This window comes from Strongylocentrotus purpuratus, unplaced genomic scaffold (genome assembly GCF_000002235.5).
Source record: "Strongylocentrotus purpuratus isolate Spur 01 unplaced genomic scaffold, Spur_5.0 spur5_scaffold_9, whole genome shotgun sequence".
Classification (NCBI taxonomy): Eukaryota; Metazoa; Echinodermata; class Echinoidea; order Camarodonta; family Strongylocentrotidae; genus Strongylocentrotus; species Strongylocentrotus purpuratus.
In genome coordinates this window covers 11,317,412-11,334,713 of record NW_022145615.1, presented here as the reverse complement: position 1 = coordinate 11,334,713, position 17,302 = coordinate 11,317,412, and the positions used below count along the sequence as shown (strand labels likewise).

The window sequence follows — 17,302 nt, the reverse complement described above, 5'->3', positions numbered from 1 at the left end:
CACTTTCAGAAAATATTTGACAAGTTTTATTTGACAAGAATTTTATTCGACATCAATTTCATTCGACACATTGTTCGTCAAAAATTGTATTTCTCAACAAATTTATTCGACACAAATTTTATTCGACAAAATTTCATTCGACAAAAATTTCATTCGACACAAATTTCATTCGACAAAAATTTTATTCGACACAAATTTTATTCGACAAAATTTCATTAGACAAAAATTTCATTCGACAAAAATTTCATTCGACAAAAATTTTATTCGACACAAATCTTATTCGACAAAATTTCATTCGACAAAATCTTATTTGGCACATTTTGTTTTGTTCTACAAAAATATTATTCCAAGGAATTATTTTACTTTTTATTCGACAATAAAGGTATTCAATGAAAAAGATGTATTCAACAAAGGAGCTATTCGGCGTTCCATACATAATGCATGCCACGAAAAAGTATTCGTCTCTAAAATTCATTCGACACAAATTTTATTCGACACAAATTTTATTCAACCAGAATACATGCGATACTTCACACAACCACCTGAACCGTGCAGTAGTACACGCGCGCGCAACAGGTAGTCTGCAAGCACAGACCCTAATTTAACACTTTATTAAAAAATAATTGTGCCTTGAGAGAAGCCTAGCCCAGCTACCTACTGGGTGTGTCAGGAGCAGCTATAGTACATGGCCTATGGTAGTCTTATAGTGCAGACACTCTTAAGACTGACCAGGGTTTGTGCCTGCAAACTACACAACAGGCGCATTTACGGTACGAAGACTAGGAAGGCCTATAGCCTCTGGTCGGACTCACGCACCGGCATGTAGGTAGTCTAAGCATGCAGCGCAGCTACATAGCTACATGTAGCTGGGCTAGCTGGCTCAGACAGGCCATCAATTTATCCTATACTTTTGCTTTGTTGATGTTATATAACATTATACACTGTATGTACTTTTAATGCCCTGCATTTTCCAGTAAAATGGAATTGTCCAGGGCTTTTATATCTTCTCCTTTGTTGTGCAAGTTTGGACAATAAAGTGATGTTTAAAAAAGAAATGTTTTTATTATTTCCAGTTCCTAACTATACAGTCAACAGCTCTACATGCACATGTGTATATAAGACGCACGTGCGGGTGTTAAAGTGACACACTGGTTATTGAATCTACAGACCTACTGTTGTGGGGGGAGGGGGGGTTGTGCACATACTGCACCCCTATTAAAACGGATGAATATTTTTAATGTTAATGCAGCTCGGTCAATTCATGTTCCAGTACAAACATAACAACTTGCCACCTGTATATGATGACCTTTTTATACAAAACTCTTCTATGGCAAGAAATGTAAAGCTACAGTCCCATATACGTCCCGGACCGTCCCGGACCATCCCGGACCCCATCCGGGGTGATCCGGGATTCGGTCCGTGTTGACACCGTGTTGGCACCGGGGTGGTCCTGGATGGTCCTGGATGGTCCTGGATGGTCCTGGATGGTCCTGGGCGGTCCGGGAGTCGACCCCGGATGTTTTTGACGGTCAAAAACTGCCGGGGTGGTCCGGGACGGTCCGGGACAAAAGTTTGATCCGGGGTGATCCGTGTAGCCACCGTGCTGGGTCCGGGGTCATCCGTAGTGGCGCCGGGGCGGTCCGTGTTGATCCGTGGCAGTCCGGGAGTGAGTTATTGACCGCCCAGGACCATCCAGGACCACCCCGGTGCCAACACGGTGTCAACACGGACCGAATCCCGGATCACCCCGGATGGGGTCCGGGATGGTCCGGGACGGTCCGGGACGTATATGGGACTGTAGCTTTTAAAGCATCACACTTTTTTTAACAAAACATCCCGGACCATCCCGGATCACCCCAGACCATGGTCCGGGATGGTCCGGAGTGGTCCGTGCTCGTCCGTGCTGGTCCGGCTTTATATGGGACTGGGGCTGTATAGCTAAAGCTACAGTCCCATATACGTCCCGGACCGTCCCGGACCATCCCGGACCCCATCCGGGGTGATCCGGGATTCGGTCCGTGTTGACACCGTGTTGGCACCGGGGTGGTCCTGGATGGTCCTGGATGGTCCTGGACGGTCCTGGATGGTCCTGGGCGGTCCGGGAGTCGACCCCGGATGTTTTTGACGGTCAAAAACTGCCGGGGTGGTCCGGGACGGTCCGGGACAATAGTTTGATCCGGGGTGATCCGTGTAGCCACCGTGCTGGGTCCGGGGTCATCCGTAGTGGCGCCGGGGCGGTCCGTGTTGATCCGTGGCAGTCTGGGAGTGAGTTATTGACCGCCCAGGACCATCCAGGACCATCCAGGACCACCCCGGTGCCAACACGGTGTCAACACGGACCGAATCCCGGATCACCCCGGATGGGGTCCGGGATGGTCCGGGACGGTCCGGGACGTATATGGGACCATGGGTGTCGATACTTACGTAATACCTATTCATCAGGGGGGGATGAATGAATAGATCATCCCCCCTGATGAATAGGTATCAGTTACGGATCGACACCCATGTATGGGACTGTAGCTTTTAAAGCATCACACTTTTTTGAACAAAACATCCCGGACCATCCCGGATCACCCCAGACCATGGTCCGGGATGGTCCAGAGTGGTCCGTGCTCGTCCGTGCTGGTCCGGCTTTATATGGGACTGGGGCTTTAGACTTTCTTACAAAAACGGAAAGCCTTCAATTGGCCTATATGTTATGGAGTCATGTTCCACCTGATATAAATTGTCCTTCATTGTATTCATTGAGGCTAAGTTAAGGTTATTCCTGATACTCAAGTAAGGCCATCATTAATTTTTTTTAAACATTCACGGAAGCACTCCCCCCCCCCCCCCCCCGTCTTTGATATTTTCTCCCTCTTCTTTCTCGTTATTGGTACCACCTCATCATTTGACTTGATATTTACCTTTGATTGTATAATTTGTTATTATTATTGGGGGGGGGGGGTAGTCCGACTACCCTTTCTACCTTTGCTGATTTGTTTCTATTTCAAGCATAACGTGGAGCCGTTTTATTGCATGTATGTATTTGACCTATGTTTGGCATTTGTGCAGGAGAAATACATTGAATTGCATTGAAGTTCAATGGCCTGCTTTCAAAAGAGTATGTATACAGTATATGTATGAGTATATTACCTACTTTATTAATTATTAACAGTGGGTAGGATTGTTTGCATGATGATGATGAGAAGAGGGAGGGCATAGTGGTGTAGACTGGAATTGAATGGATAGGGGATAGTGGTGGTGGTGGGGTGGCGCTATTGGAATATAAAGGAGTGTATATTACCTACTACGTTTCCACGTACCTCCCCACCTCCACCCCACCCCCCCCCCATCCACTAGCTCTTTACCCGGGGTGACTACATCATTATGCCCACACCTTCATTTGTATCACCCTAAAACAATCTATAGTAAATGAAAAAATGAACAAAGTAGGTAATAGACACTAATTTGTACCCCCTTAACGCCCCCCCCCCCCAACAAGCCCCTAACCATCCAGGCTACATGACTTTGCCCTCCCTCTTCTCATCTCTCATCACCCTCAAACAGTCCAAACCCACTGTTCATTGACCAGAGGCTATAGGCCGCGACGTGGATCTATAGTCTTCGTATCGTAAACGCGCCTGTTGCGCGGGTGTGCACGGTACAGGTTATTCTGGTTGAATAAAATTTGTGTCGAATAAAATTTGTGTCGAATGAAATTTTTGTCGAATGAAATTTTGGTCGAACAAAATTTTTGTCGAATGAAATTTGTGTCGAATAAAATTTGTGTCGAATGAAATTTGTTTCGAATGAAATTTTTGTCGAATGAAATTTGTGTCGAATAAAATTTTTGTCGAATGAAATTTTTGTCGAATGAAATTTTGGTCGAATAAAATTTGTGTCGAATAAAATTTTGGTCGAATGAAATTTGTGTCGAATAAAATTTTTGTCGAATAAATTTGTTGACAAATATAATTTTTGACGAACAATGTGTCGAATGAAATTGATGTCGAATAAAATTCTTGTCAAATAAAACTTGTCAAATATTTTCTGAAAGTGTCGAATATATACATTTGAGTGAAATATATTTTTTGAAAGTGTCGCATATATTTATTTGTTTCCCTAAAGGCGTGCCATACACTTTAGATGAAAATATTGTATAGTTGAGAAAAAAAATATGTGATTTTATTGATAACATTGTGCGTCAATTGTTTTTGTTCTCACAACTTTATTTTGATGTTTGAATGTAAATAAACACCTCATTAGAGGCACAAAATTTTATTTTTTTAAATGAGAAGATATTGCATGCAGATGTAGTATAATTAGCCGAATTAGCATAATAATCTAATTAGCATATATGTGCAATATGTAATAATGTTGCTAATCTTAATCCAGGAAGCCTAAAAATATGAATAATGTGACTTTTCCAGGAATTCTGCCACAAGCTTGAGCAACAACGAGCTTGTACTCTCAATGGTACTGGCTTTGGTAAACATAGACAGATCATAGGTCGCACTGTTGTATTCAACATCCCTGGCCTATGTACATGTACGTATACATTTTCAATAATTTATTGCATTTTACCCCGGTTCCCAACATAAACAAATCTTCTGTGTGCCCATGCCTTGAGCCATAATGCATGGCCGTCCAGAGGATTTTTTTTTATGTTGGGGACCGGGGTAAAATGCAATAAATTATTGAAAATTTATTGCCTTTTCTTTTTCTTGTTTTAAATTTATGGAAACCGCCCCCTATCCTACCCTAGCCACTGCTGCGTACAGTCATGGTTCAGTGACAAAACAATGGCCTCGTAACTGTGAGGCCCCAGGATCAAAACCGTGTCGATGTGCTATATTAGTGCCCTTTTGTGGGGCATTAATCCTCATTACTGTCATTTATGACTTGAGGGCGTAGGTCACCTAGTTAATACGCATAGTAGCATACACATGCTTTAGCAGTCCCGCAAAACACACATTGGCAAATTATTATTCAATGAAATATGAGAATGTATACTATTATTTTTAAATAATTTTTAAAATAATTCCATGAATTGGGGTAAAACTAAAATATTCCAACTTTATGAGCGACAGTGTATTTATATCAACATACCATCATTACTATTATCATCATTATTGATAACATTCCGTCGATGTGACTAGGTACTTATATCAACATACGGCTCCATGACATGTGATCAGATGACAACCCGATCGAGAACTCATCCCAAAGTTAATTTTAACATAAATATTCCTAGCTTGTTATGTTGATCAGATATCACCAATCTGTTTGTCTTAGCTTTACTAGCAAGTCATTCACAGGTTCAGATTGCCCTTTAAAGATAAAAGTGAGTTCTGGTCATCCGAATGCATTGTGAAAGAAAAGGTGTGGAATGGATCATAAAAAGTTGATCATGGAGCATATAAGTATTGGTGTGTACTTCAAAGTTCTGGAGTCATCAAAATCATAATAAATTTGGCCCAGTCTCGTTAAAGTAACAAAGAGTGTACACAGAAAGATGTATATGGGACTACACAAATGGTGTCGGGGGGGGGGGGGGGGTACTATGCTCATTACTCAGCCAGTATACATTTTCTATCAAAATTGTTTGGCAAATGACATTTATTTGTAATCTTGAACATTCAGTGTAAGTTTCGTTTGATTCTGTGAGAATTCATTTTCTTTTGTTTAACCAGAACTCACCTTTATCTTAATCTACCAAAATATTAGACACGAGAACATTTCACATGTGGGTAATAATGCCGTAAGAATTTGATTCAATCAGAAATGTGTATAGCACACTGAAGCTGCTTAGTGCATTACAAAGAGGATTGGGCTGCTATGGTAACCCGCCTTTACCAATATTATATTGGCATTGTATCTGCGTTTTCTCTTTCATGTGATTGATCTATACAGTTTTGGTTGAATGGTATTATGCAGTAAAAGCAAATACAATGCCGCCCTAAATTGTCTTTGTTCATCTCTCTCTCTCTCTCTCTCTCTCTCTCTCTCCATCTCTCTCTCTCTCTCTCCTTCTCCCTCTTTTCCACACTCCCAATATTAGTGTTGTGTGCACGCACTCATGAATCATCTAGTGCACCAGACTAAGGTCAATTTCTCTCTAGGAGAATACATATATACAAACCGTTGTGAAGACCAACGTCATTCTTAGTGCTTGAAAAATGGCGTCAAATACTGATAGGAAGCTTGTTCGTCGTATGAGACTGTGGATAATATTCAGCGCCTTCGTTGTGTTCTGGCCAAATTACGTACGATGCCGTAAGTGTAAATTCTAGTTAGATTTTGTTCCTATTTTTATTTTATACTCATTTTTAATATATTCAGAGGGTGAATATGTTTTAATCTACAAGCCCATTACAATGTACTACATGAGTTCTCGTACGAGTGGTATACCCAAACAAAAATGGATTCAAATCAGCTAAACCACTTCTGTATGAAGGCTTATGATGTTAATTTCCTTTTGGTATAGAAGCGGTAGGCCTTATATTTAATCGCTTAAAAAATAATTTACTAAATACAAAATACATTATGTATATATATATATATATATATACATTATTTTTAGTTCCTTGTTTCCTCTTCTTATTCTGCTCCTTTCCATTATCATTATCATCATTATTATTGTAATATATGCTCCATGTATTGATAGTCCAAAGCTTTTCAAAGAGTAATTTTTACCTTCTCGTCTATAATTTTTACTCATTGAAAATTAAAGTTTTTTTAATTGAATTAAAAAGTCTTTTCAACTGAAGCTTGGTGCATGATACATGTATAACTCCAACTGGTACGTCACATGTTCAAGAAAATGGCTGCGTCCATGTCATGCTAAAAGGCATAACATCAGGCCAAGAAATCTACATTCATATATCTCTTGTACACGTTCGTAAGATTTAATTTACATCAAACGGCAGGAATTAATCTCTTTTTACAGAATATCTACACTTATTCTTTGGGGTTAGTTCCCCTTTAACAAATATGAAAAGCTCATTACCATGTATTACGACATTGATATAAATAGCAGTGACCCGATATGTAGCTTGTGTAAATACAGGAAATATGTTTTTAATGGTGCTCAACTCATCCGTGTATAATGTGAGACTCTGTGTAGAAATACATTCATACATGTATATGCAGAGTCATCAGTCACTGTATATGTCTTTCATGGATATATACGCTGTTGGTCATAATGGTGGAATAATTTCTTTTTACCCCGATTTATGGAAAGATTTTAACAATGATTTATTCCTACTAGATCTAGATAATAGTTTACATTCTCAGATTCTATTAAATAATAATTTGTGAGTGTTTGTTTTGCGTGACTGCTAAAGCATGTGTATGCTACTAAGCTAATCTACTAGGGGACCTACGTCCTTAAATCATAACTGACAGTGATGAGGAATAATGCCTCATAAAAGGGCACTAATAAAGCATATCGACACGGTTTTTATCCTGGGGGCTCACAGTAACGTGGCCATTGCTTAGCCACTGAATCATGACTGTACGCAGCGGGGGCTAAGGTACGTCGCCGCCCCCACAAATACAAAAAAAGAACGAAAATGCAATAGATTTTCAATAATTCATTGCATTTCCCCCCGGTCCCCAACATATACAATTCATCTGTGGGGCAATGCATTATGGGTCAAGGCATGCCCACATAGAGGATTTTTTCCACTTTTATGACCAACAGTGTACAATGCGTCCCTGAAAAAACGAAACCGAGAATTATCGATGTTTTATCATAACTTAATCACAATTATAATTAATAAATGACACATATTTGTTACGCTTATATCTTTATCTTCATTCGATGCAACTCATATGATGCATATTTCACGCATGAGTGATTCAAAACAATTTGAAGAAAAGGTATCAAAAAGTCATTAGGCGGACGGTATCTGAATTTCAAAGAGAAAATCAAATGTCTAAAATGTTCATTTTCTGCCATTTCATATGAAACATCAATCAGGAAGAATGAGTCAGAACTAACAAAGTTCTGTTTGTTTAAAGTAATGCTTGCATTTCCATAATGTTATCAAACGAATACGTTTTACTGGCTGCCTGCCGTAAAAACAAACAACACACTCTGTCACGTTGACGATCAGCCATGCATGACGTATTTCGCATTCTTTGTTGTTACGGTAGACAACCAGTGAAAACGAATAGTTTAATAAAAGTATGGAAATGCAAGCATTGCTGTAAACAAACAGAACTTTGTTATTCCTGGGTTACGTAAACATCCTCTGTCTATTTGCCTTGTATGATGCTCATGTACGTCATTAGGATTGATTGAAATACCTGAAGGCAAGAAGGTGCTTAATTATGAACGCATTCATATATCATCATAACACGACTCCAGGAGAGTAGCCAGAGGGGGGGGGAGGTGGGGGCGGTCGCCCCCCCCCCCCCATAAAAAAAAAAAAAAAAAAAAAAACGCCGGACAAAAAAAAAAAGAGAGAGAAAGAGAAGAAAAAAGGAAGAGGACGTAGAAAAAGAGAAAAGGAATCGCGCAGAAAGGGGGAAACTGAGTTCAAATTAAGGATTAAGAGTCGGAAAAGGTATAACTAATCGTCTTCTCTGTCTAATAATACGTCAAAGCTTCCGCGCTTCGCGCAGGAGGGAGGGGGGGGGGGGGGGGGGGACTGAATTCAGATAAGGATTAAGAGTCGAGAAAGGTACAACGAATCGTCTTCTTTCTGAGGCTAAACGATGTCAATGTCCTTTAGTTCTTGTCACTAAGACAGGTCTTTTGTTTTCCTTAAAATCATAAAAATGTTGAATGAAATTGATTTAAAAAGCAAAGAGGCGACAATTATATTCGTGATGAACATAGTTCTCCCTTTTCTACTTGTTCTCTTTCTTCTTTGTTTCCCTTCTTCTTCTTCTTCTTCTTCTTCTTCTTCTTCTTCATCATCATCTTCATCTTCTTCTTCTTCTTCTTCTTCTTTTTCTTCTTCTTCTTCTTCTTCTTCTTCTTCTTCTTCTTCTTCTTCTTCTTCTTCTTTGTTTCCCTTCTTCTTCTTCTTCTTCTTCTTCTTCATCTTCATCTTCATCTTCATCTTTTTCTTCTTCTTCTTCTTCTTCTTCTTCTTCTTCTTCTTCTTTCCTTCTTCTTCTCTTCTTCTTCTTCTTCTTCTTCTTCTTCTTCTTCTTCTTCTTCATCTTCATCTTATTCCAGGAGCGTAGCCAGGGAGGGGGGCGGTGGGGGCGGTCGCCCCCCCCCCCAAAAAAAAAAAAACGCCGGCCAAAAAAAAAAGAGAGAGAGAAAGAGAAGAAAAAAAGTAAGATGACGTAGAAAAAGGGAAAAGGAATCGCGCGGAAAGGGGGAAACTGAGTTCAGATTAAGGATTAAGAGTCGGAAAAGGTACAAATAATCGTCTTCTTTGTCTAATAATACGTCTAAGCTTCCGTGCTTCGCGCATGAGGAGGGAGGGGGAGGGGGGGGGGGGGGGGCTGAATTCAGATAAGGATTAAGAGTCGAGAAAGGTACAACGAATCGTCTTCTTTCTCTAATAATTTAAAGAAATGTCAAAGCTTCGCGCGATAGGGGGGGGGGGGGAGGGAACAGAAATCAGACAAGGATTAAGAAGTCGAGAACGGTACTTTGAGTCGTCTTATTTCTCTAATAATTTAATGAAACGTCAATTCTTCGCGCGAGAGGGGGGGAGGGGAGGGAACAGAAATCAGACAAGGATTAAGAAGTCGAGAACGGTACTTTGAGTCGTCTTCTTTCTCTAATAATTTAATGAAACTTCAAACTTTTGCGCGGGAGAGAGAGGGGAAGAAACTGAATTCAGATAAGGATTAAGAGTCGAGAACGGTACATCGAATCGTCTTCTTTCTCTAATAAATTAATAAAACGTCAAAGCTTTCGCGCTTCGCGCGGGAGGAGGACTGAATACAAAAAAAGGATTAAGAGTCGAGAAAGGTACAACGATTAATCTTCTTTGTCTAATAATAGGTCAAAGCTTTCGCGTTATGCGCAGGAAGGGCGGACTGAATTCAGACAAGGATTGCGAGTCGAGAAAGGGACAACGAATCGTCTTCTTTCAAAGCTTCCGCGCTTCGCGAGGGAGGGGGGAAACTCCCCCTCCCTGCACCCACCCCCCTAGGGAGTGCGCTGGGCGCTTCGAGTGCGCTTCGCGTGCTCATTACCGCCCCACTCAAATAAAATCCTGGCTACGCGCTTGCACGACTCAACTCAAACCGTTCGTTTAAGTTAAGGGCCACAACAACCAAATTATAGAGAGACACGCCCTCTTCGTTTACATGGCACCGTTGTCACGGTGGATAGGTCGTGCACGAGCGATGAGGGACAATTCGTACTTCGTACGTACTTTGCCATTTGAATATGTCAAATAGGTCATGAAACAGTTTCGTTAAGCATATTTACTTTATTTTCTTGGCAATATGTTTTTCTTTCAGATTATGCGCTCCTATGTGACTACACTCTAAAAAAAAGATACCCAATATTGGGTAAAATTTTACACTTTACGAGGGTAAAAAGGGAACATGCATGTTTGTTGGGTAAAATTTGACCCAGGGGTGGTTGGGTAAAAATTTACCCAGCAAATTTTTAATGTTCTACCCAACTGATGTGCAATATATTTGACCCAATGTAAAAGGTAAAATGTTATCCAACGACAACCATGTTCCCTTTTTGACACAACATTGGGTAATTTTTACCCAACTCATCCTGGATACTCGTTTACTTTGTTCTTGTGTAATTTTTTACCCAAAAGTTGTGTAAAATTTTAACCCAACCTTATTGTATGATTTTTTATTTTAACACAGATTTGCGTAAAAAAGAGAATTTGTCCGAGGAGTTGGCTGGAAAAGTACATGCTATACGTAGTGTAGTGTATAAGTAGCAGACCTCTCTCTCTCTCTCTTGGCTAGACAGTCTTTCGCTTAGCGTGCTCGCAGTAGGTGACTGCATCGCGGATGACATTCTCCATTCGAAAAATGTGTTGTCCAGAATTATGAGGAATTTCATGTCCATATTGAGAAGATTTACACGCATTCATGCAAATAAATTCTGCGGAAAGATACAAGTGCGTGATCGTAGTGTATTTCGAACAAAGTCGTCCATCCTCTGTCGATCTTGAACACGATTAATTCGATGAACAGCTCATTCGGAACGACCGACCACGCTAGCGCTTCAATCATAGTTTTTAACATCGGTTGTGTCATAATACCAACGTTTAGGTGTCAAAACTTGAGTTTACCCAACGCGTGGTTCAAATATTAATCTGCATCGTTACTTTCTTACCCCGGAAATGCGCACAGTCGAATTTTGATATGACACTATGGCAAGTGTAATTAAATTTCGAAGGGACTTGGTGTTTGGCACAAGGTTGGGTAATACTTTACCCAACTTTTTTAAACAGCGATTTTGCACAGCAAAATTTTGCACTCTATTTTTAGAGGTTAAGCACCCTTCAAACAATTTATTCTCCTTGAAATTGTCAACGTAGCGAAGTCAATATTTAGCTACCCCCCCCCCCCCATGACGTATTTCCTCAATGTCGATATGATTTCACCCATGAATTTAGAGGACGATATGAAAATTCGATTAATGATTCATAACTGAAGAATTATAAATACAATAATGAGAAGAAAAAAGTAATCTTATAACAACAATGATAATGATAATAACAGTAATGATATAAACTAGTTTATAAAGTTTCTAATGACTAAACTGTATGAGATGACCTTAAGTGACTAACTCAGCTGATTTGCGACATCTTGTCGAATCGCAGATTCTTCGTAGACCTATGTGGCAGACAGGGTTGATAGCGGACTCAGAAGAATGGGCTTCCACAAGGGAGTGTCCTTGCTCCTCTATTGTTTAATATCTACACCAATGACCAACCCATTTACCCAGGCACCAGAAGTTTCATCTATGCTGATGACTCGTGTATTGCTTCTCAGAAGCATAATTTTAAGCAGGAGTTTCCCTTAGCACTGCCCTGGTCGGTCTCATCCCTTAATATGCCATCAATCATTTCAGAGCTAACCAGGACTAAACGCCTGTCATTTGAAGAACGGGGAAGCTAACCACCAACTACGGATTAGGTGGTATGGAAAACGATTGCAACACCAACAAGCCAGTCTATTCAGGGGTCACGCTTGACCGGTCCCTCACATACAAGTATCACTTCAACAAGAGACCTCATTAATAAGTTTACCTACAAGTAAAGTAAAATAGGCCAAAAGTACTTCTTTCCCCTCTCGCTTCTTTAGGAGATTCTCCTAAAGAGAATAAAAGGAGGAATAAATAAAGAAATATAATGTATGTATGTATGTAATATATAGGCCTATATAATGTCCTATATAATATTAAAGAAAGACGTTCATTTTTCAATTTGTTATAATTTTATGCATTGATACTAACAAAAAGCCCACTTTAATGTTTGCTTACAAATAGTGATAATGTGAAAAGATTTGTATAACAATTTACTTGAATGGATTGGAAATTCGGTTTCAGGAGCGCCCCTGTACGATGTGTCTCAATTAGTGTTTCTGTGTTTCTGAGTGGTCTAGGCACCGTGCGTTACAAAATTAAAAGATCACTGCGCACGCACGCCGAGTAGCCGAGAAGCCTGTTTCAAATTGGGCAAAGCTAGTTTTCCATGCAATCGAAACCGGGCTGACCAGATTAAACTTTTAAAAAAGCAGAAACACGAAGTTGCAAACCATCTAGAGACTCCTAATAAAGTGCGTTACTGATTAGTTAATAATCATTACAAATCTTTATCCTCAGTTTTCTTATGTATAACTGATTTTCTTATAAAATTAAAGATATGGCGTATATATTCAATAATGAATGAACGTCATTAAACTATTACCTACAACAACAACAACACATCACCCATACTAAGGCGAAGGTAGGATCAAGGAATAGTATCATCGGGAAGCTGACCAATACATAAGTGGGGTGCTGATGATAAGACAGTCCGCTCGATCTACAGCCCTGGCTTTGTGTTTCTCTACATCAGAGTATAATTGACCGTCAGAAGTAGTTCAGTTCCTGCCAACAAGATCGACCGTGCGTTGAATGCTGCCTGACGGGGTATCACTGGTTGCCTGAAACCCACGAACTTCAAGGTTTAGTACCTTTGATTGCTGAGTGATATCACACCTTCTAACATTCGAAGAACTGTTGCATCTAAGAAGGATCAACAATCAAGAGAGAGTCTCATATCTCGGAACAGCTTTCTGCTTTCTGTTGAGACACTGAACAAGAGCCCTGACAACCAGTGAATGTCCCTGTGGACCAACCATCTTGCCCAAGCACAACAAACAGTGTCCTTCCGCCCTAAGAAAACCACCCCCTGCATCCATCGAGGTATGACCTTCATGGTCATGTCTCAACCGTTTACGAGGTGCTGTCGGTCGTTGCAAAACCAACCTAGTGAATTGGAGATATAGTGAGAACTATGACACCAACTGCCTATGTGAAGAGGAGCAGACTGTGCAACATCTCTTAGCCTACCCACAACTACCAGGCCCTTGCACCTATGAAGATCTAGAACCATTGACCCCAGGCCACCTGCGCGATACAATTCGTCCTTGTTTTCACGAAGTGACGGTAGTGAGGAAAATCGTAACGCAAAGTGAATGCAATTTGTTTTCACTACCGTCACTTCGTGAAAACAGCGACGAATTTATCCAACAATGGATTGAGACAATCCACCTAAGAGTGAACCTTGTGGCGGAGTGACTCGAGAAGAAGATAATTTCTAATGAATAATTTGAACACATACATTATTACAGTATTTTAGTGCATTTTTAATCGTAAAAGCGGAGAAATGAAAAAAAAATCGTTTTCTTTCTTACTATAACCATTGATCTCAGTTACTTCTGTTCTTGTTTTTATATAATATAGATGTTCTTGATGTCTTTGATGGTTTTTTGTAGTAATTATCGATAGTTTTTCGTTCGATTTCTTTTTTCTTTTGGATCAGAATTCGAGGGGGATGTACGCCTTGGCGATGTCGCCCAGAATGGGCGAGGGCGGGTCGAGATCTACCACGATAACCAATGGGGTACTATATGTGATGACACATGGGACAACTCCGATGCACAAGTTGTCTGTCGACAGCTCGGTATCGGAACCACCAACGCTCGCGGGTATACAGCTACCAGTCCTGGGTCTGGTCCTATCCATCTTGACGGGACCTACTGCGTCGGGACTGAATATCGTCTAGATTCTTGCTCTCATTCATCCTGGGGACAACACAATTGTATTCACAGCGAGGATGCGGCTGTAGAATGTGGTAAGCTTAAAACATTTAAAGGGATTAGTTGAGTTCTTGTTTAGGACCGCAAATGCCTTCAAAGTGCATGTTCATTGCTCTTATTCTTATTTTAGACATTACTAGTGCTCTTCTAGGACCTAAAATTGCTATAAAGGTAATTTTAAACACCAAGCTGTTTAAAATGTAGCGTTGTCTCCAAATAGGCGTACAATTGCAAGGCTATAGGGTCACACGTAGGAAGGCACGGCTACTGGCACAGTAATGAAAAATGGCCCAGCCTATTTTCGAATGCAATATATCCTACAACGATAACTTTCTTTACTCTCCCTACATAAATAAAAACAGAAGGTTTCGTAAGTTTAGGGTTACTGTGGTTATTCATATAATGAATTTACAATTACGCAAATGTTATGATATTGCACAAAAGATCAATTATCTGATAGAAATTTGTGTCGTCCATCTCTTTCTTCTATATTTTGTCAGATACGAAATGACCGCATGTTTCATTGATAAAATATTACGCAGTTATAACTTCAAGTTTCAAGTTTCAAGTTTATTTATTTCACTTTATCAAAAATAACATAATTGAACATAATGAACAATGGTAATAACTAAACATACAATATAGAAAACATAATGTACATAACAATAGTTATAACAGAGAATACGATCATATTAATCAATCAATAAAGTGGGAGATCTGCTAAAAAGCAAAGCTTGTATTATGTAGGTCCCGGTTCATAGGTTTGTGTATAAATAAGGGTATTTGAATTAACATATTTACAAAAGCATATTCCTTCCTTTTAATTCTTTCCAATAATTAAAGATTTATTCTTGTTATTAATCTTATAGCCGTAAGGATGGGATATGACATTTAGTAAAAAGGTTTGATGACTTGCACGAACTATATTCTCACATCGGGATTGCAGTAAATGCATAATAGTCGAAACGTACTGTTAACAACTGAATAATTTTTTTTCTTTGCAAATTTGATGTATTTTGTGTTTTTTGTAACTCCCCAATAAAAGGTGGGCTGGTTAATTTTGGGTCTTTAATGTTACAGCAAGCAGAAAATGTATACTTTATATGTCAACTCCTCAAGAAACGAAAATCGGGGCGAATCAATGTTCACATACTTCAACAATTACAAGAATCGGTAAGGGTGTGAATAATTTAGTTGTAAACATGTATATTGCAAAAACTATTCGTTAATTTCTTATTCTTTTATAATTGCGTTGAAGAAATCAATGAAGGGGATGTCCGCATTGTTGATGGGTCCACTCCAAACCAAGGCCGGGTTGAGATCTACCACAATTACCTTTGGGGGACAGTCTGTGATGACAGCTGGGATGACTCTGACGCGAGGGTAGTTTGTCGACAGCTTGGATACTCAGGTGATGTTGGTGAAGCCAGGAGTGGTGGTACATATGGACGAGGATCTGACCCGACATATCTTGACGAGGTCGGCTGTTCGGGATATGAAAGTAGATTGGAGTACTGTAGTCACGCCGGATGGGGCATTGAAGACTGTTCTCACAGCGAAGATGCAGGAGTTTACTGCTATGACAATAATGGTAAGTCGCATCAATACAAAGCAGGTATTGAGGAGGCGAGTTGGTATATAATAGTCGGTAAAGCATCTGCCTGTTGGACCAACATGACCAAAGATCGTGGCTTCAAACTCAACCCGTGGGGCCTGTCTTGTGTGCTAATGTGCCCCTCCCCTTTATCACAGTAATGGAAAAATGGCCCAACCTATTTTAGAATACGATATATCCTACAGCTATATATATACATTTCTTTACTCTACATAAACAAAAAACAGGAGGTTTTGCAAATTTAGGGTTACTGTGGTTATTCATATAATGAATTTACAATTACGCACATTTCATGATATTGCACAAAAGATCAATTATCTGATAGAAATTTTCGTCGTCCATCTCTTTCTTCTATATTTTGTCTGATACGAAATGACCGCATGTTTCATTGATAAAATATTACGCAGTTATAACTAGTATATGACCTAGCTCTTTTTGATTCTGTCCAATAAGATTGATTCTTGTTATGTGCTGGTTTTTATGGGGTTGTTTTTAACTGAGAGTGCAGTTCACATTGGAATTAGAGCTACACTGAAACATGTGCACTGAACTTCCGATGGTCTATTCAAAGGAATAGGTGAATTCTCTTCATTCTACACACCTGTATCAGTTGAATGCACATTGGACTTCGTTATCATCACAATGGCTGCATCACTTAATACAAGACAACAAGCTGCTGTAACTAGTCAGGTAATAAGAGACTTAGTCAAGAATGATGAATTCACCTCCTGGATGCCATTGTTAGTAAAGCTATTGATAAGAAAATGGGTGAATTTCTTACTTCAATTGAGAAAATCCAGGGAGATATGTTTGATGTCCTGAAGAACCTTGAGGAGAAAGAGAAAGAAGTTATACACCTGAAAGAAACAATTGTTCATCAACAGCATGATATCAACCGAATGGAATCTGCCATCAATGCAATGGAACAGTACTCTAGACGATCAAATATCCGGATATTTGGTCTGCAAGAAAAGAAAGGGGAAAACACAGATGCCCTTGTAGCTGACGTCATCACTCGCAAGCTTGGTGTAACCTTGGATCCAGTGAGAGACCTAGATCGCACTCACCGTACAGGAAGGCTGCATGATAACAGTGAGCCATCAGCACCAGGTACATCGTTGACTGATGCTTCATCAGCTAGGAAGGCCCGATCACGTCCCATAATTGTCAAGTTGACAACCTACAGGAAGAGGAGAGAGGTCATCTACAATAGAAAGAAATTGAAAGGAACAGGGATAGTAATTGTCGAAGACTTGACAGTTGAGAACCAGAAACTTCTGTCTGCAACACGTAAGACTTCAGGTGTCACAGCTGCATGGTCTTCCGACGGTCGAATCATTGCTCTTATCAACGCAACCGGAGGTAAGAGCATCACCAAACTTATTGCAAGTGAAGGAGATCTGAAAAAACATTAAAACACAATCATGATGTACTGTATAACAC

General features: G+C 39.9%; 1 protein-coding gene across 1 annotated transcript in view; it reads left to right on the top strand.

Annotated features, from left to right (window-relative positions):
• The first annotated feature begins 6,103 nt into the window (after window positions 1-6,103).
• The window catches only part of LOC755081 (deleted in malignant brain tumors 1 protein-like), a 56,494-nt gene continuing 45,295 nt past the window's right edge, over window positions 6,104-17,302 (top strand). The window contains exons 1-4 of the mRNA XM_030977105.1: window positions 6,104-6,258; window positions 13,968-14,279; window positions 15,503-15,835; window positions 16,664-17,221. Coding sequence (XP_030832965.1) covers window positions 6,162-6,258; window positions 13,968-14,279; window positions 15,503-15,835; window positions 16,664-17,221 — 1,300 coding nt within the window. The 5' untranslated portion in view covers window positions 6,104-6,161. The remainder of the gene's footprint in view (window positions 6,259-13,967; window positions 14,280-15,502; window positions 15,836-16,663; window positions 17,222-17,302) is intronic.